The sequence below is a fragment of the Ahaetulla prasina genome, chromosome 2, assembly GCF_028640845.1.
Source record: "Ahaetulla prasina isolate Xishuangbanna chromosome 2, ASM2864084v1, whole genome shotgun sequence".
NCBI classification, from domain to species: domain Eukaryota; kingdom Metazoa; phylum Chordata; class Lepidosauria; order Squamata; family Colubridae; genus Ahaetulla; species Ahaetulla prasina.
Genome location: NC_080540.1, coordinates 175,066,029 through 175,090,944, shown reverse-complemented (window position 1 = coordinate 175,090,944; position 24,916 = coordinate 175,066,029). Strand labels below are relative to the sequence as shown.

The 24,916-nt window shown below is 38.9% G+C and overlaps 1 protein-coding gene across 1 annotated transcript in view; it reads left to right on the top strand.

Moving 5' to 3' along the window:
- Positions 1-24,916, top strand: part of WNK3 (WNK lysine deficient protein kinase 3) — a 106,672-nt gene that overhangs the window by 268 nt on the left and 81,488 nt on the right. The window contains exons 2-3 of the mRNA XM_058171594.1: positions 3,557-3,672; positions 15,260-15,912. Of these exons, the coding sequence (XP_058027577.1) occupies positions 15,391-15,912 (522 nt within the window). The 5' untranslated portion in view covers positions 3,557-3,672; positions 15,260-15,390. The remainder of the gene's footprint in view (positions 1-3,556; positions 3,673-15,259; positions 15,913-24,916) is intronic.

The window sequence follows — 24,916 nt, the reverse complement described above, 5'->3', positions numbered from 1 at the left end:
TTACAGTATGTCTGGATGGATTGCCATGCTGAGCGCTGCTTAGAATGCTGGTTGTTGGAGCAGAAAATGGATTCAGCCTGGGATTTATATTATAATCTTAATTACCAGTAATTTGTGCATTAATTTCCATAAGATCAATTGGACTTAGTCCTTTGGAAGTATGTGTAGATTTTGTATTACCAAGGATTTTTTTTGGGGGGGGGTGTTGATTAGTTGGGGAATTGGGATGGACAAAAAGCTCTAGGATTTCAATTATGAATGATGTTTGGTGTTGGGAAGACAGGTGTGTGTGTGTGTGTGTGAGTCAGGGTGGATGGAATTTCTTTGTAGAGTGAATCGTGTTCCGAGATGATGAGGTAGTGAGACAGAACGAACTAGTGTTTTATTTACCGTGCATGAAAGAAATGTGGGTATAAAGCTGTGTAGAGATTTGTGTGGGCTAAACAGAAGAGAAGGAAACTTTCCTTTTTTAAAATGACTTGTACTTTTGCTACACATTTACCTTTTCTTCATACCTTTGTATATGATTTATAATATTGATTGCACATACCCTGCCCTGATGTGGTTTTAATCCCATGCTGCAGGTTGTGTTTTTTTTTAACCTTGTGACTATATTTCTTTCACCCCTAGGAATTTTGCAGACTACATTCATCAGTGGGGTTCTTTTCCCACAGAATGTTCTATGTTTAAATGATCTTTATTTTAAAATAACTGTGCCTAAAGTTCTAGAATACTTACTAGGAAATAAGCTGTACTGAGGCCAGGGAGTTTTATGATTAAGTAAATATAAGAGTATGCTTTTTAAGTATACTAAGTTTTTAATTTTTAATTTTAGCAAATAAAGGATGATCTCTTCCACCTGGGGAATATCTCTGTGGTTGATCTCTAAAAAGAAGTACGTAGTTAATTTGACTTCCGTAGCATTTTAAATTTTTATTTAGACCTAGTCCGTGTAATTCTTTATCAAATCTATGATTTTTATTGCATCCCTGGTAGATTGGAGTGTAGTTAAATACAGTGGGTAATTTAATATAAAATGATTCAATCAGACAGATCCACATTTCTTAGTTTTGAGGTATGCCTTGAGATTGTACAAAAATAATTTAAAGAATTGAGAGATATATGCTATATATATATCACATTCCAAAATATTTCTGTGGCTGCTAGTGAAATCATTTGTGAACTCAGCTGAAGATGTTGGTATCTGGGTCAGGTGCACCATGGTAGATAAATCTGGATATTTGAATTTTTGCTTTAGAAAGGTACATTAGATCAGTAATTCAGAAAACTCTGGTACCTTTAGCAGTATGGAAGAATGTCTAGCAGAGTTTGAAATCACCGGTAGGGGTGGCTGTGGTGTCCCTTAGAAAAGAAATGAAAACAATTGTTTCTTCATAGCAGAATTTAAACATGATGGGTAAAATGTGATGCAGTGTCACAGATGATGCTAGTATCATTCTATGAAGTTCTAGTGATATTCTATGTTTCAAAATAATGATTTTATGTCAGCCATTCAGAGGAAATTTATCCCCTCCAGCCCTGAATATCTTCTCTGTTACTTTGTAAATAGCAGGGCATGTATAATGCAGCACTGTATAGAATAGGAACTAAACAGAATCATTACAGTTATTTTAGGCTGTTGTTGACATATATGGGTTAAATAAAACTCACCAAAGTTCCATGTATCTTTTTAAAGTCAGCTGTTGTATATGTGCCTCCATTAGCAGTAGACCAGAAAATTTTGACTTGTAGCTGAACCCAAATGCTGCTGTTGGCCAAAGGCCAGGATTTCTTAAGGAGACAGGATCTTTTACTGAATAATATTAAATACCAGAGCTGTGCATGTTTTTAAACTATTAATCATCATTTCTAATTGTTATTTAGTTCTAAGTATTAGTAGCAAATGAGAATATCCACAAAAACCTGTGTTTAGTTTTGTAGTTAACAGAGATCTTTACCATATGTTTTATCATCTGTATTTGGTTGCAGCTTTAATTATTTCTAAAACAAGCACAATGTATTGTTGTTTGAATCCAGTATTTACATATTTAAATTTATAGCTCAATTAAATAATAGTCTGACTCTGTGGCATACTAAACCACCAACTAGCTTATCACTTAGTCTAGCATGCTGTGTGAATGAGCTTGTATAGTTAGTTGATGCTTGAATATGTTGTATGAAACTAGAACGTTTAATAAATGGATTATTTAACCATAGGTAAGCATCCCCTGTGAAAACATATTATACCTTTTTCAAAGTGAAAATTGGATACATCTCAGCAAATGTGATCAATTCCTGTTATATCAAGGAATATAGAAAGGAATTAAAATTCATTCCTGATTTTTATTTTCAGATAATCAATAAATACTTTTTTTTCTTTTCTGTAGATGCTTTCTTACATACAGTATCATCTTGCATCTACTCTTTTATTTTGATGTAAATGACATTGGACCCTAATAAGTATCAATAGATATTTATTTAATATCATTATTAAATAAAGAAAATGGTGGTATGAGTTCTCTACCATTTAAATATGGTTAAATATGTAAGTGAAATCAACATTGTAATGGCTAACGATCTGTCTACCCTATATTTACATAATCTCACCCCACTCATTTTGCTGATAAACTTTTATCCAATTTTAAGGTATGAAAAAAGCGTAGTATTCTGTTAAGTGATGGGGTATAAGTGGAAGCTGTTTTATCCTCTAAGTCAGGGGTGTCAAACTAGCGTCATCACAGCGTCATCACATGACATATTGGGACTCCTCCCCCCCTTTGCTAAACCAGGCATCGGTGTGGCTAGCACGTAACGCATCTGGCCCATGGGCTGCGAGTTTGACAGCCCAGCTCTAAGTGTATTACACACTTTATTAGTTTGTAAACAGTGATGAGATATTATTTTGATATATCTGAAGTGTAATTTTGCAAGCAACTTTATATTATGGCAAATGGTAAATGTCACAATTTCTGCTTGAACTCTTGCACTGTCCAAGAATGAACTCTTGGAAACATTGGGCTTTCTTTTTTTATACAGAAAGCGTACTGAGTAAAATATTTGCTAGTTTTCAAAATAAAGTTATCTCAGAAATAAATAAGAAATTTAACACATTTCCATCAGTTTAATATTTTTATCCCATCCTAAAATAATATTTGGCATTTATATGACGGTTCCGGAATGCTCAGATATATGTGTTATAGTACTTAGTATCACAGTATACATCATTCTTGTATTAAAGATGACATTGAAAGAATGTGGTTTGTTAATAGCTAAGTAGCAAACCAGTAGCACACCTGAATTTGAACTAGAGATTTCTTGATTTAAAATAAGCAGCTTTAATTCACTACAGCAATTTTGAACTTTTTATTTAAAATGTAGAAGTGTCATAAGAGCCAGTTACTTTTTGACTTGGCGAGAAATAATTTTGTTAACTAAAAATGTGTTCCTGGTTTATGATTATTCATGGAATGTTATCTAAAGGTTTTGAACCAGATATTTTTAGATCAGTGCGGTTTAGATGTACTATTTGTTAATGGAGTTATTTATTTGCTCATAGAGCTACTGCTTCTTCCACCTAAGAATACAAATTGGAAACTAATTTCAACTTCAACAATGGGATATTGAATAATTATTGATCAAGCAGGCTGTTTTCTCATCAGGGATTTCTTTAAGGTATGTTAGAAAGAGTCTTTTTTAAAATACATGTGAGTACTATATTGTTTTCAAAAGTTTTTTGAATTGTAGTCTTGTCAATATTAACTGAGAATATCATTCAGAATGACAGTGAATATAGCAATAGACAATACAACATCTAAACTAAAAGTTATGATTACACATTTACTAAATTACTAAACAAATTTTTTCGTATTGAATTAACTGGGCCTTTGGGGTTTTAAACTATGGTCTATATTGTCAAGCTTCATTATATTGTTTGAATCCAGCCAGCTGCAATTTCTCAATAAACCATGATTAAACAAGCAAGATACTGTATTGTAGGTCTTCATGTCTTTTTAAAGAATTAGTTAAATAATAGGACCAACCAAAATAATCTTAAAATCCAGGCAATGGTGATAGCTGATCTGATGAATGGAGTGGAAGATTTATGCATGATTTAGGCTGTATTGATCTCATACTATATTATCATATACCTGTTCTTCAAATCTCAAGTGAAATTTTCTTGCCTAGCAAATGCCTATCCCTTTAAGCATGGCAGTCAAATGTGAGTTAATATTTCTGTTTCATCACTCCCTCTGACATGCTTTTTTGCATGGAGTATTTCCTTAAATTATCAAAGATAACCTGAAACAATACTCAGAAATACCTATGTACATGATTCAGGTTATAGACCTTAATTTTATATTTAATTCTAATTATTGTAATGTTAAATGAAGAAGATAGAATATATGAGCCTTGTAAAGATAGGAGCTTTAGGTGGAAGTCTACTAAGTTGCCATCTTTGTTTTATTTTTTTAATGTAGGGTGATAGGGGGGTGGAAGGATTCATTGGAAAGGAGAAACCTGTTCTCTCTACCCTTTTGTTGGGTCATGTTATAGTCCAGAAATATTGGTTTAAGAAAGGTTATCTTACATTATATAGCTTTGTATAAAAATATCATTCATTTGATTTCATTTATCTCTAGAGAATCTTAAAGCCATCCATAATTTATTGCAACATATTGTATAAATCCAATCCATGTGTTTAGCTTATGTGTTCAGTATATCCATGTGTTCAGTATATCATATTAACCCAGGAAATTAAATTAATGGAATAAACCATGCTTCACTTAACCATAGGTGCTTACCTGATGTAAATGCAGATAGAGAATTATAATGGATGTTTAGCAGAATATTCTCCAGCAGCAGAATAAAATACCAACTAGTATTACAGTATGGATTTTAGACTAACTTAATTAGATTAATTAATTGAATTAGCTTTACAGATCAGTTATCTGGAATATTGTGACACTTTATTAAATATTTATATAAATATGTCATATATTAGATGAATATTTAATATATGAGAACCAAGTTGGTATAGTGGTTAAAGCATGTCTAGAAACCAGAAGACCATGTGATTTAGTCCTGGCTTAGGCACAAAGCTAATTGGGGGACTTTGGGCCAGTCATTCACTCTTAGCCCTAGGAAGCACACTTTGCCAAGATAACTGCTTGGATTTACCCAGGCAGTCACCAGGAGCCAACACTGACTCAAAGGTATGTGTATGTACATGTATGTGTCTGTGCCTGCAAACACATATTAATGTAAGAAGGTAAAAAAATAATAAAGTAGGCAGATAATAGAAATATTTATCTTCTTCATTGAGGTTGCCCATAAAATAATTGTTCAATTGATTCAGTAATTCATTCAGAATTGTACATAATATGATCATAAATAATTGGTTTTGATTTTATATAGATTAGAGAGTTTTTTACACCAACTTCCTGATCTGATTTTTAAAACTTATTCTTAATTTATTTGATTTTTGTAGCTACCCAGCAATTTCAACAGGTGACTCTGGACAGTGTACATCATAATACGGTACATAAAAACAATAAAAAACTAAAATCATTAAAACAGTACAAAATAAATATATGGGATCAAATAAAACTATTATTATAGATGTTAATACAGCCAGGAAATGAGTCCCTTTTTGAAGTATTAATCATAGGAAAAGGAACAGAAAGTCTCTGGGAAGTGAACTACAATACTCCTATGTTTAACATGAGGATCTGGAAAATCTTAAAAATATGCAGAAATTATGGTATTGAAATTTAGCAGGAAAATGACTGAATTACTGTATATTCATGTGATTTTTACTCTTTTTTCAGAAATTTGGGGGAAATCTATAACTGAAATGAGGCTATTTGCCACCAAATTTTGGCAGTGTCGTCACAGAATACTGTGGAGGCCACATGTTTTGTGGGATATTGATTGCCCAGTTGTGGTTTAACATTTGAAATTATGTTTTCAAACAATAGACCTATCCAATACAGTATTAACTATTGTTATTTAATCCAAATTTTTGCTTCACAAATCATAAATTAAACATATGAGTTGGATTTGTACAAGCTATCATGTTTCCCCGAAAATAAGACCTTGTCTTATATTTTTTTGAACCCCAAAATAAGTGCTTGACCTTATTTTTGGGCAGGTCTTATTATTTTGGGGCGCGTGAAGCAAGATAGGGCTCCTCTTGCCGTCTTATCTGATTTCCAGCTCTGCATTTAAATATTTTCGGGGAGGGCTTATTTTTGGGGCAGGCTTATTTTAGCGCATGCGCTCAAAAGCCTGATTGGGCTTATTATCAGGGGATGTCTTATTTTCGGGGAAACGGTAGTGCTAACTGTGTTAATTAGTGACGTGTTAATAACAGAACACAGTTATTGTCTATTATTGATAAACATTTAAATTGTAGTCCATTACAGTATAATCTTTGAACTTTTCAAGCCTAAATATATTAGTACTTCCCCCTAGTTTCTTTGCCTTTGTTTTTCTTCCCAGATTGTATTTTTTGCCTTTCATTTATTTCTTATTAAAGTAGTAGTGCTGTTTCCTTAGCATTGTTTATCTGTTACATTGTTTCAGTTTGGCTAGTTTCCTAAAATAGTGCATTGTGCATTGTTAAATACCTAGAATCTCTAGGATTGGATTTAATAAATACAATAACCCAAAATAAGTATGTGAATAACTTCCAACATTTTAAAGCTTTAGATATAGTTTTATTGTACAATATAGTATGCAAACAAAATATTTTTTTAAAAAAACTATTGTTTATGTATACAAGTGGGAGATACTTTGATTTTAAAAGTCAGTGTGGGAATGTCATAGGCTCAGTTGGCTTTTGGCCTCAAAGGTGAATTGTCAATCGTTTGTTGTATGTTTGCTTGTGTTAGCATATGCTCTGGATTCCATTTCAAGTAGCCTTAGCAAAAGAGCTGCACCTGTGAATTCACATTTTCTCTTTTTGGAGCAGGTTGAGGGGTGGGGAGTGATTGCGGGACCAGGCTATTAATAATATTTTATTACAGAGTGGGCGAGTTGTTAAAATTAATTTTCTTAGCATGCTTCAGTTGCTAATTTATTTTGATTTTACTGTGTAAAGGTAGAAGAACTAGGTAAAGCAAGCATTGATAGAATTTCATGGAGTTCTTTGATATCATTTTCTTTTGTTTTATATCTCAAAAATAGAGAATCATATTCACAGGGAATGAGATTAGCGAACACATGATTTTAGAACATTTCAAGTTTTAGAACAGTTAACTACTGTTATGTTGTTAGTTTCTGGATTAATATATTTATGTTTATTTTATTTTATTACTTACGCCTTTGAATCATTATGGATGCTTGGTTACTGCCTGGACTGGCCCCTGCAATTTCCTTGGCAAGGTTTTTCAGAAGTGATTTGCTACTTTTGCTGAATGATTTCTGAACTTGCTGATTGAAAAATGGTCTGAATATGGGATAGTAGAAATCTTTGTAATATAATCTTAAAGAGGGAGGATGAATAATTAGTTTGTAATCACTACCAAGAAGGTCGGAAGTCACTTTTTAAATTATCTTTTTCTACTTGTGCTTTTTGTACTTTTTCTTTTATCTTTTTTATTCTTTATTAACTTTATTTTCATGTTTATCTTTTATTTATGTACAAATCTTCAATAAAAATTATATCTTAAAAAAGGAAGTGATTTGCCATTGCCTCTTTTCTGAGGCTAAAAGAGAGTGACTGGCCCAAGATCATCCACCTGACTTTGTGCCCAAGGCAGGACTAGAACTCAGATGCCAGGTTTCTAGCCTGATCCTTTAACCATTACTTCTAATTGGCTCTCTTAATATATTCTACGCTATAATAATTCAGGTACCTCAGATGGGCTTACAGAATGTGTGCAAAATCCAGGATCCTTGACTCCCAAGGAATAAAATTTTGGAAAGTTGTGACTGCTTCAGTGTTACTGGCTTCTGCTGGGTTGCTGCTACTGTCATGTCATCTTCATTTTCAGTGTTCTGAGACAGATTCTCAGCCAGTCTCACAATCCCTCCCTCCCTCCCTCCTTCCCTCCCTCCCTTCCTCATCCAGCAGCAGCCACTTAACCTTCATGCTGGGAAGGGAAGGGAGATATTTATTTGTATCCTGCCTTTTCGTTTTTAGAAATAACTAAGATAGTGAATATATCCAACACACCTTCCTCCTATTTTCCCCACAACAACAATCCCGTGAGATGGATTGGGCTGAGAGTATGTGACTGGCAATGGCCCAAAGTCACACAGCTGGTTTCATGCCTAAAGTGGGACTAGAACACACAGTCTCCCGCTTTCTAACTTGGGGCCTTAATCACTAGACCAAACTGGCTCTCCAATATCCAATGTTCCCTGCCAGATTCTCATAAGGAAACTTAATGAGGAAGTTGGCAGAAAGTTAGAAGTTGCTCTTGCTTTTTTGCCTGGTCATTCTGTTTCTGTGTTTTAAGTAGGCAAATGTCTCTGAAGAGATGATCCAATGGGGCATGGGTTGTCAAATATTATATAATGATTAATTTTGTTCTGCATTTAATGATCCCTATCCTATTGTCCTATTCACATTAAAGGATATTTCTACCAAGTCTCCCTTCTATTTGAAATCCCTGCATTGTGTCCTACATATTTCTCCAAAAGGCCTTGATGACAATGCTGTGCCAATTAGTTTGGGGCCCCAATGGAGGTGTGGCAGGTTGGAGGTGGGCATTGGAGTAGATAACACCTCACCTGCTTCCTGTGCACATTTTGTTCCTTCCCTCTCCATCCTGGTTAGTTTTATTTTACTTGAATGTTATTGTCATAATGTTTTATAGTGCATTTTAATCAAATGTCTATAAGCCACTTAGAGTCATCTCCTGCAAGATGAATGGCATACTATCACAAGACTCCCTGTTGGAGTACACAGGGCTGAGGATGGAGATGGAAAAGACTAATTCTATCTAATTAATTTTACCCTCTTTCATGTGTAAGAATGACACCAAAATGGCACTGGCATTTTCTCATGTATGTTTCAATAATGCTGAGGGATTTCTAGCGGGCTTTGTACACAGAGCGAATTCAGAAATTAATTGATTCAGTTAGTCAATTGCCTCTAAAGGAAATGCTGAAAGATAGTTACGTAGCATTTTCTCTGTAGCTGTAGGCTAGGCAGTTCCCGGTCTCACTATGCTTCCTCACTTATGAGATGTTTTTTTGCTTCCCAGACTGTTCCCCCATTAGTTTCAGGCTACTTAGCAGAGGGACTTTGCTGCATTCCAACAGAGTAGCAGCTGGGCTTGGGATGAGGGTTATTTGTTTCTTGCTATAAAACTGAAATGTAGCAAGGGAGGAACAAGGAGGATGGAGTGTTTTGCTATTTTTAGTGTTTCCCCATTGGCTAGTTAGAGGAGTACAGGCTCAAGAATAGGTGAAAACATTTGCTGAGTGCACCACAAAATTGTGAAAATGCTACTAATAGTTGGTGGGATGGTGAAGTTGAAAATTGTGTGGAGGAAGCTTCACATTTTTATTCTCCTTTACAGCGTATATTACACTATTTTTTTTCTTTTAACTCACTCAGATTCTGCATACACCTACTGTATCTTCATTATGAAGATATAGAATTCTAAAATACATTCACAACTTCACAAGGAATGTCTAGTTTAACTGCAGAACTACAGCATGTTGGTTTTCTCATGGCTGTTCTTTTTCTTGCTCTTTTTAAATCTGATGTCTCAAGCCATGTTAAAATATAATATTAAAAGCTTGACACAGTAAAATGGATTTGGATTGTTTTATGAAACCATTACATATGTTAATTGATTTAACTGAAATGTGTAGTACAGTAAAAGATTTTGGCTTATGCACTGATGCTGGGTAGTTAAGTCTTTGCTGCAACACATTGCTTTCAGCATTTGTAAATAAATTTGACATGTGAGTGTAAATATCTAGAGGGATTTGAATAGATTCCATTAACTCCATTTGCTTGAAGATGTGGTGTTACAGAGGCTGGCTGATTAAATGAACTCCCATTGAGGCATGGATTTTTCTTTTTTTACATTTGAAAGCTTGCTTTTTAAAAAAACACCTCGGCCTCAAACCACATGAACAATCTCAAGCACTTTGGACAGTGCTCCCTCATAATACAGCATACTAGCAGGAAATACCAGTTTATCTGGATTTAATTATTAAGCATCCACAATGCACATTCAGAACATAAGAATCAAAATGCCTCTTTCATTTAATTTATAAGGAGCAATTGTGGTCAGAGCAGAACACAAAGGGAGTAGTTCAGTGGTGAAATCTGAACCGATTTACTACCGGTTCGCTGGCTGCACGCTGCGTGCTAAACACACTGTGCATGCACAGTGCGCAGCACACACCAAATGCGAGTTGCGTGCACGCAGTGCATCCCAAAAGGAGACATGGGGTAAGTAGAACAGTGTGCAGGGTGTGTGTGATCAGCTGTGGTGCGCTATCTTTTTTTAAAATTTTGAAAGCATTTTTTACAACTTATTCGGCCAGATAGGTTGTAAAAAATGCTTTTAAAAGTAAAAAAAAGACTGACGATCACGCGGCTCAGCTGTGATCTTCAGAGCCTTTTTTTACCTTTTAAAAGCATTTTTTTACAACCTATTCCTACCATACGGGCAGGAAAAGCGAGTGAGCCAGAAAGAAGTGGCAAGTGGGCAAGCGGGCAATTGGGTGGGCATGGGCGGGGGGCGGGAAGGGATTTTTGTTACTGGTTCTCCGAACCACCCACTGCCATCGCTACCAGATCAGATGATCCGGTCCGAACCGGGAGTATTTCACCCCTGGAGTAGGTTCTGAAAAAATAGCTACTAAGTAATTTCTGTTTTTTCAATCAATATAGGTAGAAGCATTACTGTATAAGCAGGATTTTTAGTCATTAGACTATATTATATCTTGATCTCTTATTGTTACATGATGTGTCATATTTATTTGTGTTCATTTTTTTTTTCTGCAATAGGAAGCTTTTTATATGTAGAAATAATTCAAATTACAAGGTTCCAAGATTGACAGGAGTCTTGGAAACCCAAAAGAGGGAATCTTGTTAAGCATACAGTGTGCAATGTAATACAGATAAAGTACCGTATATACTCGAGTATAAGCCGAGTTTTTCAGCACGTTTTTTGTGCTGAAAAGCGCCCCCTCGGCTTATACTCGAGTCTACGTCTTGATGTACTTCGGGAACCCCGCACAGGAGACGCCAAAGAGGCGGCGAGATCGTCCGGCGGGATTTGCCCAAGGCTGAGCAGTTCGCCGCGCGGACCTGAGCCAAGCCGGTCGCAGTCCAGCCGAACGGTGAAAGCGACATGCCGAGCGCCGCTCCGCTTTCACCGCTCGCTGACTGGGACCGCTTGCTCGGGTCCGCAGTAACTCCGCCAGGCTGTGCCAAGAAACCATTTAAAAGCCCCGCCAGGGCTTTCTTTCTTCTCCTCCGTGCTTCAGAAGTTGGGCTTTTAAATGGTTTCTTGGCGGCACAGCCTGGCGGGAGTTACTGCGGACCCGAGCCAAGCGGTCGCAGTCCAGCCGAGCGGTGAAAGCGGAGCGCGCCGCATGTCGCTTTCACCGCTCGCTGACTGGGACCGCTTGCTCGGGTCCGCAGTAACTCCGCCAGGCTGTGCCGCGAAGAAACCATTTAAAAGCCCCGCCAGGCTTTCTTCTCCTCCGTGCTTCAGAAGTTGGGCTTTTAAATGGTTTCTTCGCGGCACAGCCTGGCGGAGTTACTGCGGACCCGAGCCAAGCGGTCCCAGTCCAGCCGAACGGTGAAAGCGGAGCGGCGCCGGCATGTCGCCACCGCTCGCTGACTGGGACCGCTTGCTCGGGTCCCGCGCGGGCGGGGAGCCGACTTTGGCCCTTTAGCAAGGAGGAAGGTGGGAGGAAGCGGAGCTGCCGGCTGTGGCGCCCGCTGAGCCGCCGCCGCCGCCGCCTGGAAGAGGGAGGAGGTGACCTTCACGCTGGAGAGGGTGGGGATGGGGGTTGAGGGGCGTGCAAGAGGAGCGAGCGTGGAGGAAGAGGAGGAGGCGACGGCCCCGCCGACAGCGCTTCTAAGATCAGCCCACGCCCAAGAGGGAAAGGGAGCGAGTGGGTGGGTGGCTGGGACGAGACCCCACCACAAACACACACACAGCCGGTCGGACGGCGCGGTTCCTTTCTCTGCTCTCTCGCCTGCGCCAAGGCGCTGGAAGGGGCGGAGAGCGCGAAACAGCAGCAGGAGCAGCCGCGCCGCCGCTTCCTCCTCCTCCTCCTCCTTTCGTGGCGGGCTGCTTCCAAGTCTGGAAATCTGTTTTGGGAAGTGGTGGTGCAGCGGCAGTTCAGCCCTGTCGGCCGGGGAAGGAGGCGGTGGATCGGATTCTCGCGCCACACGAAGTCGGCTGGAAAGCTTGCTGCTTCTTCTTTTGCTTCTCCCCACCCCTCTTTTCGGCTCTCTTGCAACGTTGCTGCAGCTCCTCGGCTCCTTTTCCCGGCGCCCCAGAAGGCTCGAGCCTCTGCTGCCGATTGAATACTAAAATAAAATAAAAGCGGAGAAGAACGGGCGCCATGGTGTCCGCGTCCCTGTCGCCGCCCGGCAGGACGCGTTTAAAAAAGGCGGGGAGTTGAAAAGAGGCTGCCTCTTCGGGTTACCTCAACATCCATTCCAGAGCCGCTAAAGAGCGGCTGCTTGGCCCGCCTGGTTGGGGAACGGCACAAAAAGGGTCCCTGGTGACCCAGAATTCATCCTAGCCCCATTGACTGGCCCTTTGACTCGATAGGATTTAGCTGACGGGATTGTTAAACAGCCGACCTTTCTTCTGGGGAGAGAAGTCACCTAATAAATATTGGGAGGTGTTTTCAAGGAAACATAGGGGTCCACCTTCTGCCCACAAGAAATGTAGGGAAATGCCACCATTCCCAGCCTTCTGAGCACATCAGCTTATCCTGGCAGAGGATGAGGAAAGTCGATTTCAAAGCCTTTGGAAATCACCAGCTTGGAAAAAGCTAAATTATGTAGGGCTATTCAGCTACAACTTCGTGTTTAGGTTTTGTCTTTGAAGCGAGATAATGATAGCTAGCTAGCTAGCTAATTAGATAGATAGATAGATAGATAGATAGATAGATAGATAGATAGATAGATAGATAGATAGATAGATAGAAAGAAAACAGAACAAAAAACAGAATAATAGAGTTGGAAGGACCTTGGAGGTCTTCTAGTCTAACCCTGCTTACGCAGGAAACCTTATACCACTTCAAATGCTTATCCAATATCTTCTTAAAAACTTCCAGTGTTAGAGCATTCACAACTTCTGGAGGCAAGTTGTTCCACTGGTTAATTGTTCTAACTGTCAGGAAATTTCTCCTTAGTTCTAGGTTGCTTCTCTCCTTGATTAGTTTCCACCCATGCTTCTTGTCCTGCCCTCAGGTGCTTTGGAGAATAGTTTGATTCCCCCTTCTTTGTGGCAGCCCGAGATATTGGAATGTTCCTATCATGTCACCCCTAAACTAGACATACCCAGTTCACATGCCCCGTGAGACGTCTTGCTTGCATGTCACACACACGCACCGCTCGCTGGGAAAAAAAAAAAGGATGGAAGGAAGGAAGGAAGGAAGGATGGATTGATGGATGGAGGCGACCGCTTTGAAGCGCAACCCTTCTCCCGCAACTAAGGGGGGGGGGTCAATGTTTTCCCCAATCCTAGGGTGTGGGGAAACAGTCATTCTTTCTTCCCCCCTAGTCTCTCCCGAGATCGCACTGCAGCGCCCATCATCCCCAGCCGGCAATCTGAGCTCGTGCCATCGATGTGGTCCTTGAACTTCCCCCTCCTTGTTTCTAACCCAGCCTAGGATGGCCGGCGTGGAGGGTATGGTGGTGGTAAAACGACCAGGAGAAAGCTTTCGCTCTTTTCGAGAGGTCCTCTTGGAAGGCTGCCTTGGAAAGGGAAAGTGGGAGGGGCAGAGATTTCTCCTCAAGGTCCCCTTGGAAGGCTGGGTTGGAAAGGGAAAGTGGGAGGGGCAGAGATTTCTTCCTCTCGGGTCCCCTTGGAAGGCTGGGTTGGAAAGGGAAAGTGGGGAGGGGGCAGAGATTTCTTCCTCGGGTCCTTCTAGAGTCCTTGAGAAACTGATATCATACAAGGTTAATAAATTATACTCCTCCTCCTCATTGATGAGTTTTTCATCCTGAAATTGATTGAAACATTGTACCATCATATGCTGCCATAGTATAGTGTTAACAACATCTGTAAAGATGATATATGAGCATGACACTAAGTTTTTCTATATTTCCCTTTATTGAAAAACTTCCATCATGCTTCTTTCTGAAAACAAAGGTCATTATAATATACCTCATTATATATTTGATTTGATGATATTTCAGTTAATAAATACCATTTAAGGTGTTAAGCTTCCTTTCTTTTTCAGCAGCAAAGTGAATTACAACTTTAAAGAACTTTATTACTTTATATTCATTTATTTTAAGTATAGATTTTAGATTTTTAAACAAATATGTTTAGAGCTTTTATATCTTTCAAGTTATTCAAATTATCCCCTCAGCAGGTATATAATGGCATCCAATTCCAATATCATGTTGGGGCTTTTGAGCAAGGGAGGAGGAACGCGAGCACCACCTTTCCGGGATTTCCCTTTGTTTAGAGCTGGGAATCCTCCTTCCCCCTTTTGCACTTTTATTGTTTTTCGTTCAAATAAATATTCATGTTATTTTACTTGGCTCTATCTTTATTTTTTACATTGACCAGTAGCTGCCTCATTTCCCACCCTCGGCTTATACTCGAGTCAATAGTTTTTCCCAGTTTTTTGTGGTAAAATTAGGTGCCTCGGCTTATATTCGGGTCGGCTTATACTCGAGTATATACGGTAGGTGACAACAGAGTGTGTAAGTTCCTAAGCATGCATCAACTCTGACAATTAATTCATTGGATGAATTAACTAACAATTACTGAATTTAAGAAGTTGGAAAAGGAGGAAATATTTAGGTCAACACACTCCATTCATATGTCAAACTGCCAAGGGATTTGTTTACAGTAACATCATGTGATGTTAAAACTCTTGAAGCCAATAATCTAAGGTGATCTATATAGTACATTATTCAGCTTACTGGCTCAGTGGTGAAAATGTCTTTAAACAAAAAACTAGGTTTCTGTTGCTGGGATAAAAAAGGTAAACTAATTAACTGAACACTACAGTTTTGGTACCTGCTTCATATTTCACCTTTTAAAATGAACATTTCCCCCCTCCTTCCTTCTTGTTACAGGTTGCTATGGGAATCTTATGATAATCTGAGAGGAAGTAAGTCCTAATAATATTCCAGTTATTCATGATGTGCCTGGAGTGAAGAGGAAGGGAAACACTTCATATATCTAAGTGCCAAGGCTCTGCTGTGTCATGGCTACAGACTCTGGTGAATCAGCCAGCACAGAAGAATCAGAGAAACCTGATGGAGTTTCTTTGGAATGTATGAATCCTTCTGTTGATGCTACTTTGACCATGGAGGCCAGGACCAAAGAGGGGCTTAGCACACCTGCCTCTGGGGCAATTGTAGAAAGAAAAAGGTTTTTCCGAAAAAGTGTGGAGATAGTGGAGGATGAAAAGGACTTGGAACTTACTCCACGGAATGAGCAAGAACAATTTATCTTGGGTGATCAGAGGATGATCCATCTTTCTGCCAGTATACTTGTGGCTGAGCAAGAAGCCAGAAATGAGCAAAACTCAAAGGTGATTATGGAAGCCACGAAGGAAAGGACAAAGAAGGAGATAGAAGAGGAAGCAGAGATGAAGGCTGTGGCTACATCACCTGGTGGAAGATTTCTGAAATTTGACATTGAGTTGGGAAGAGGAGCTTTCAAAACTGTCTTCAAGGGTCTGGACACAGAAACCTGGGTAGAAGTTGCTTGGTGTGAACTGCAGGTGAGTGTGGATGAGCTCAGTCAGTAAGCTAATTATAGGCTCTGATTTAACCACTGAGTGGTATGTAGATGTGCTGAATTTTATGGCTGCCTTGATCATGTTATTAGAAGGTATGTCATGGGTCCTAATGTAATAGCTACCAGGTTTTTGTAATATTAGAAAAGTAGGACTTCAAAAAAATGTTGTTATGGTTGCCCATAAGTATGGGGGCAATTTCAATAAATGCCTAGAAGGCAGAAAGAATTTGTAATTGGAGGGGGGGGTGAAGTCCTGATCTCTCAACCAGTTCTGTTAGCTGTTTCGTATTTTCATACTTCTTCTTTCATACACTGGGAAAACCAAAGTGAGCAAATCCTTCCCTCCCTCAATGACATCTGAAATCTCAATTATGTATACTTATGAATATTTTGAACAGTTTTATGTGATTTACAAGATTGCAGTTTATTTTAGGAACTCTCCTGAGTTGAAATTCTTTCATACAAACTTTGATAACGTTTTTCTTTTTTCATAAGTTCACAAATCAAATAATTGAATGAAATAATTGAATGTGGGTTGTTGTTTTTAAAGTAGACATGGCAAATAAATTCAAAAATGATTTAAGCATAGGTCTGCAACATGTACATTCAAGTTCTTTAATAGTGCAGTATAATGTACAAATGTGGATTTCTGATTCAGTTTTTGTTGTTAGTTGCGAAGTCATGTCTGACCCATTGCGACCCCATGGACAATGTTCCTCCAGGCCTTCCTGTCCTCTACCATCCTCTGGAGTCCATTTAAGCTCACGCCTACTGCTTCAGTGACTCCATCCAGCCACCTCATTCTCCGTCGTCCCATTCTTCTTTTACCCTCAATCTTTCCCAGCATTAGGCTCTTCTCCAGTGAGTTCTTCCTTCTCATTAGGTGGCCAAAATATTTGAGTTTCACTCATTAGTAGTCCGTTATATAGTGGCTGACTAGAATATGTAAACATGGCTTGTGGGTAGTCTCTTCCTGGCTTCTACGTAATGGAAAAGGGTAGAAGAAAAGGCCATAATATGAAAATTAATACCTTGCTGATGCTTTTTCCAGTGTAACCACAATATGAAGTATTGGGAATAGGGTTATCCACAATAACCTAAGTACATGTCAGACCAATATTGGCTTGCAATTAAGAAAATTAAAACCAAGAAGCATTTTAAATTTGGAAGTTGGTCCTTCTTAGTTTGGTCAGTCAAATTAAGTACTTGGAAGAACAGCTAGTCACATGTTACAGCTGTATTGGCAGTTTCTATCAAAGGGTATAGTATCACTCAGGAAAAGATAAAGTGGGAAAGTGTTAAACTATACAAGGGGAAAAAACATGAGACCTGAATGCTTGTGGTCAGGATTAAGGCAGCAGAATATGGTTAAAGATAAACCTGACCTACGTAGCACTTAACCTGAATAAAATATCTTATTGCAGGATCCAATCTGGGTCAGGCACCAGGACCAGAGGTTTAGTTTTCCGAGTTTTAGGACTCATGCTGGAGCCGACCCTCAGGGAACTGGAGGATGGGCTCCAGCACCAGTCCAAAAGCTCGAAAGACTAAACCTTTGGTCCTGGTGACCTACGCAGATTGAATCTTGCAACATTATCCTAGGACAGTATATTTGCATGTTTTCATAAAGTATCTTGTACATGCTGTACTCATAAGAGAATGCAAGGCTAATAATGCTGAACAAGGGATGAGTTTATGTGTTTTTTTCAGTAGGGGCTTGGGGATTTTTCTGCCTTTTCCCCTCTGCCTGTGCTTCTCTTTCTGTATTCTTATTTGTTCCCAAGCTTCAGTCCTATTATCTCTAAAATCCTTTTCAAGCCCTATGTCCCTGTGGCCATCTTGTAAGTAGCCTACTAAATGTTGGGTTCATGCAAATTGTTACCCGTGTTTCCCTGAAAAAAGACCCTGTCTTATTTTTTTTGAACCCCAAAATAAGCGCTTTGCCTTATTTTTGGGGTGGTCTTATTATTTGGGGGCACATGGAGGAAACCAGAGGAAATGGTGGGGACCAGCTGCGCATACGTTTAAATATTTTTGGGGAGGGCTTATTTTTTTGGGGGGGGGCTTAGTTTAGCGCATGCGTTCAAAAGCCCAGTTGGGTTTATTATCAGGGGATGTCTTATTTTCGGGGAAACAGGGTACATAGCTATTATCTGAGGACTGAAGAAATGCTTGCATAACGAAGAAAGGCTTTTTATTTGGAGAAACACCCCTATTTCTTTAGGTTTGCCACGATTTCCTGATTTTTTTTAATTTTTTCCACTACAAAATGAAAATTGTAAAAGGGTCATTTGAAATATTCATTTCAGCTTGCCTCCCATTTTCTTTATTTCAGATAGTATTCCTATGATTTGTAGGAGAACTTGATACAAGGAAAGAAAATGTTCCTGTGTTCTTAAAATTTTGTCTAGAAAAAACATTGCAAGTTATAAGGATGAGAAGTCACAATAGTTGATAATACAAAAATACTGTTTTTCTTTACACCTTGCTACTCTCCCCATCTGTGCTGGCAAAATGTTATGGGGGATAAAGAGGGAGACAGAATTTTTTTGAATGGTGTAGTATTAAAAAGTGATTAGACATTGTAATGCTTGAAAAGTCAGCTGTTAGCTGTAATACTTTAAATAAACCTACCAGTTTAAAGCCAGTTGCTTGGGTTCACCAGCTTGAGAATTTCTTCGAAGCAAATGACTGGCTGTTTTTTCATTTCCTGGCAATATATGTTCATGCCAAGTAGAAATGTTGATAGTGGTAGTCCCAGTGCATTTGGAAGACACTAGTGTTGAAAATTCTGTTGCTTAATGCGGTGTCAATCAAAAATTAGATTTTTGACCTTTCTCCAAAGCAACTATTACTTTTTAATTTGTATTTTTTTATTATTTCTATTGTTTTATAATACTAATTAAATTTATGATTGAATTTAAATTTCATTCTCCTCTTTAGAGTAGACAATCTTGGTGGATTGCCTACTATTCCTATTAAGAATTAGCCTTGAGAAACGACTCTGTAAACCTCTTAGAGAGGGCTGTAAAACATCATGAAGTGGTACATAAATCTAAATGCTATTCTTATACTACTTCAGCATAATAAAAAGGTGAAAATATGGGATTTTGGAACGTGGGGGAGAGGGAATGGATTATTTAAATAAGCTAACTCATTGCTTGTGTTTTATTTGTTTTTGTTTTTGTCATAGAAAATTGACTTGAGCAGCTGTGATTAAAAATAAAACACTATGTACTTGTTTTTCCCTATATACCTATCAGTGGGTGGTGGAATAACTTCATAATTGGTTTAATTTCTTCCACAGCTAATTCAGCCTAACCTTGTCAGAATTTTCCATGCAATGTTTCTAAACATCAGAGCTTATATTATGCTGCCTCATCATTTACAATGCTCAGACTTATACTCTTGTCACATTATCAGTTACAGTGCTCATTGATTGAACCCCATAATCAATATCCTTAGTTGTACTAAGATGTTAAAGAAGCTATTTAGCAAGGCTGTTTATTTGAAGGATCTTATATATGACTTTGGGTTAGAATTTTAGTTATTGTGTTACTAAAACCAACTTTAAGACTTTTTTTTAGAAGTAAGCCCTCTAGGAAGAAATTAAATTGATTTTAGGCGAGTATGCCAGGTGTATTTTTGTCTGTGTATTTTTAATTATTTTATAGTTGTGATATAGGATTTTCAATCTTTTGGAGCTGGGAGGCACATTTGGAATGTTACGGGCACTCGGACAAAGCCACATTTAGAATTATTGGACTTCATTATGTTTGTTTAGAAAAGGACTGCCAGAAACAATATTTTATTGGAGATATAATAAGGTTAATGCTTCTTTAAAAGATACGTTTCTACCAGTTTGCTCCCGGTTTGGCCCAGTTCTTGCACACGCATGCTCCCGTTGCGAACTGGTAGTAAAGGTAAGTAGAAGCCACCCTTGGTTTCTACGTATTAGCCCTTATTGTGGCTAAAGGATTTATATTACAGCATTAGAAGCATAAACATATGGCTCAGTTTAGTCACTGGATGGAAGATCTGATTGCACTTGCCATATGAGTGATTGCAGACATAGATTTTGTACAGCTGGTACAATGAAATATGGGACTCATTATACAGAATATAGTAAAAAGATATTCAAGTAGATGTTTAAAATATTTATGCACTTGAATAATATTTGCATTAGGCAAGCATATATAGATTTATTTGCATATATTGTTATAATCACATATTGTTTCTTGTCAGGCTTTTTTTACTTTTTTATTAAAGCACTTTTAATTTTCCCCCTTTCTCTTTGGCAATGTAAGTATCATTGTTACTATTAATTAAAAAGCAATAAAAGTATATTTAAAAAATAATTTATATTGTACCAAACATTTTAATTTATATCTTACCATGTATATATTACATTTAATTTAATTTATATCTTACCATGTATATATTACATTATATAACATTACATTATATTAAGTAACAATTACTTAATTTTTAAATGATTTAGAGGTACAAAACAAAAGACTAACAAATTTTTAAAAATCTAAGAGTAAAAAGTACAGAGAAAAAGGTTAAAGGAAAGAAAAGAAGATAAGGAAAAGATAAGGGAAAAAATGTAAAAGAAAATGACATGCTCCTTCATCAGAACAAGTAGAAACAATTTCAGTAATTTATTATATTCTCTGATACAACCACAGAAAAAAATTCTTCTTCCCACATCTCATCTCTTATCTGTAACCAAATTCTTAAAACTTCTTCATTCATCACTAATTATCCAATATCTATTAAGAGTTACCAGAAATAACAACACATATATTTTAACTTCAATAAAATAAATCAACTTCACACTCCTTTCCTTACTTTTAACACTTAACACCAGCTTGTCACTTTCCAAGAAAAAAAACATCTCTTCCTATATTTCATCTCTTATCTTAAACAAATCTTTAAAGCCTCATCATTTGGTGCTGGTCAACAAAAACCCATTAAGAGTTACCAGAAACAACATATGCTTTTAAACTTGGTCAAATAAATCAACTTTGTATTTTTTCTCTTTGTTTTTAACAATCTTGTTCTTTAATCTCTTTAAATACTGTCCCAGAACTTGATTTGTTTTCATATTCTCTTTCTGTTTTCTCCAAAGTACCTTCAAAACTTCAACACATCTCTTTTGTAAATTTAAAATAAGAAAGTTATCAAAATCACTTTTCTGGTTTGTTATTTGAGTATCTCTTTTAATTAAGACATCTCATTTGTAAAACTGTAAATTTGTAACATCTTTTTCTATATTATTCCTGTCCCTATTCAAATAGCCCCCGTCTATTTTATCCAGTAAAACCTGTTTCTATAACCTCTTTTAATTCTATTTTTATATTTGCAGAAAATTTCAAGAATAATTTCTGAGTGCATTGTTCCAAAATATCCTTGAATTCTTCCAACATTAAAAGCATTTTGCTCCATTCTGTATTAGTGAGTCTTCTCCTTTAATTATAATCTTTAGTTCTTTGTAGTTCCCTCTAGTGTCCAACCTTCATCTTATCATATTTTATCTAATCAATAGCATTAACCCTTGGGAAGATTTCTGATACTTAATTTCAAATTCTACATTTAAAAAAAAAATTCTAAAAACTCACAGGAAAGATTCTTCTACAGGTAGTTTTTAAGTTAAGAATGTCTGATTTAAGGACAACGCTTAAATACAAATGGGTTGCCTGTTACTTAAAATGGCAAATAGGGATTTTTCCACCTTTCTTGAGTTAATGAAGCACTGAAGCCACGCAATACTTTCAAGAACCGTTTTTAATACAAAGCCACTCTTACCACCCAGAGTTGCTCTGATGATGGGCAATCTCTAAAATAAATGTTGTTCAACTTTTAAAAATGTTATCCTAGGATGCATTTCAAGGTCTTTCAGCATAAGATAGTCCACATGTAGTAATTTGTACCCATTAAAACTCCTGAACACTGTTTAAGAACCCGTTGAAGGGATCAACTAGGATGTAACTAAAACATGGATAATTTTCTAAGATTTGTCCTACTCAGGAACATTTTCCAGTGTGTTGTTCAGATCATGGGTGATCTCTCATCTAATTGTCAGAGACCGAGTGAAGATATTTGAAACTGTTTAGCTACGCCTCCTGCTCATTGAGCTTCAGTCTTTTCCACTCAGTCTAAAGGAAGAGACCTGAATTTCCTTGTTGTGACAATTAAATGGTCAGATCATTCATGTTTGGATTATTTCTTGATAGAGTGGAAGAGTTTGGGAGCTGCCTGACTGATTTTCAGGACGGGCAATTTTTTTTCAGCTGCTGGTGGTTGGTGAGATGTTCCTGGGGCTCCAGGCTGTTTCCTGCCACCCAGGAAGCTCTGAAGGAACGATCCGGAGTTTCTGTCCCTAAGGAGGACACCTCCGAGTTGGAATCTAGCCGCCAGTGGATAGGCTGGTTTCCTGGTATACCAGCACAACTGCCACCACTAGCGCAGTTCCTACATCGTTGGTGGCTCCGGAGTTATTGCCCAGGGCTCCGTGGCACACAGAGGGTAGCTTTGCGGCGCTAAGGAAGCTGTTTAGTTTTTGCACCATTTTTATTTCTGATGGAGCCAGAGCGGTGGCGCGGGGAGGTTTTCCTGCTTGCGGCCGCCCTTTTTTGCAGCATTTTCAGCAGAAAAGATGGAGATTGGTGAGGTGGTGGACTGAATTGCCTCCAATCAGCTGTTTTTCGGCCTCCTGGCCTCAGAGAGGTAATTGCTGGACTTTGAAATGGAGCAAAGCAGCGCGTTGGGAGTCAGTTCTGCTCCTGCACCTTTTACCTGGTTAGAGGCTTGCCTTTAGCTCTGGGAGAGCGGTTCTGTGTTCTCGCACCGCCATTGCCTAAGGAGGGGCCATTACAGCGTGGAACGTCAGGTTTGACCTCATTCGTGTTAATCAAGGCCCTTTGCCTAGATCTGGTGATACAGATTTCTCTAACCTTCTAAGGTTGTTTGAGACTTATTGTCATTCTTCTAACTCAGCAGTTCTCAACCTGTGGGTCGGGACCCCGTTGGGGGTCAAATGACGATTTGCCAGGGGTCACCTAAGACCATCGGAAATATGAGAAATATACTTGCGAGTCGAAGAATCGCGCTCCAATGGTTGACTCCACAAGCCCTGCAGGCTCTTCAAATCGCTAGCCGAATTCGGCTTCAGGCGCGATGAATTAAAAAAGAGAGAAATCTTTGCTCTGATGTCTCCCTCTCAAGCCAGCTGCAATCACTCCCAATCGCTAGCCTAATCTGGCTTCAGGCGCGATAAACTTAATGGGGAGGAGTCTCCGCTTTAATGCCTCCGTCCTCAAGGCAATCGCAAGCAGTTCAGATCGCTAGCCAATATGGCTTCAGGCGCGATAAATTCAAAATGAAAATAATTTTATGGTTGGGATCGCCACATCATTGGGAATTGTATTAAAGGGGTTGCAGTACTATAAAGGTTGAGAAGCACTGTTCTAACTACAGCTCCAGTGGCTGAATCAGTAGTCCAGTAACTTCTCCTTCATTTTGTAATTCATTTTTCAGGCAATTTATATCATGGCTGACTCTGATCTTTCTTCAGATATAGAGCAGACAGGCAGCCCTCCCAAGACATGCAAGGGGCGTTCTTCCAAATCAAAAAGCTCCAAAACAACAAGGAGCAGGACACATAAGGCTTGGCTTTTGCCAGTCTTACCTTTTAAGAGGGCTCCAGGTGGGGATAAGGACACCAAGAGATGTCACAAAGCCCTAGAACGCCAGTTCAAAAAGGCCCAACGCAACGCACAGGCTTCTGTGCAACAGCATGATTCTGCCAAGGAGACCATGTTACCAGCACAGGCAGGAATGCCTTCCTTGCCACTTCAGGTGCCTGAGGGTGTCCAGGATGAACCATTGGCTGCTCACCAACAGCCAGTAGCAGGGACCTCACAAGAGATTTCCTTTATTTTGCCAACAACATCATCGGCTGTGGGTCAGTTGCACTTTTTGGTGCAGCGCTAGATGCCAGAGGCAACCTTCACCTCAACTGCAGCGGGGCTCCGTGCGGGGAAGGAACAGAATCCAGTTCAATCATTGGACTTTCAAGCCCTAATATTGGATGCATTTTGTAAATTTATTGCAGCTGGCATCCAACAGGGTGCTCACTTACAATACAATGAACCCATTCCCACGGTCCAAATTCCAGTGCATAAGCCCAGTTTAACTGAGTCTTCATCTCAACAGGATTCTTCTCATAGTGAGGATTCTAATTTGGAGGAGGATTGTCCAGTAGACTTTGAATTTTCTGAGGATGAAGGGATAGAGCCAGATAAACCAACTTTCTCAGCCCTATTCTGCCCTTCAATCTTTAAATCCTTACTCCATAAGTGATGAGCTGGGCGGAGAAGTACGTACGCTCCCTAAAAGCAGAACACATCTCCGGCGTCCTAAACGTCCAAGCCAATTGGCTGAGCAAGGCGTAGATCGACTCATCGGAATGGCGACTCTATCCACACCTGTTCCAGGAACTGGTGAGGAGATTCGGTCTATACACCATAGACTTGTTTGTTTGCCCGGACAACAAGCAGCTTCCGCGATTCTTCTCACAGTTTCCGAGTCCGGAGGTGGAGGGTTGCAATGCCCTCAGATGTCCATGGCCACGAGGTCTGCTGTACACATTCCCTCCCATCCCACTCATCCTAAGAGTGATACAAAAGCTGCTAGCAGAAAGAGTGGAGGTCGTTCTAGTAGCTCCGTACTGGTCTTGCCATTCCTGGTTTGCAGATCTTGTAGGCCCCTCAGTGCCCCGAACCTGGAGGGTTCCTCAGGATTGGATTTCTCTCAACCAGGGGGTCATATCCCATCCAGAGCCCCAGTGGTTCCAATTGACTATCTGGCACTTGAGAGGATCCTCCTGAGGAAAGATAACCTCTTAGGGAAGGTGATATAAACCATACAGGCATCTAGGCATGCTTCGATGAACCAGATTTATAAAACTTCTTGGCGATCCT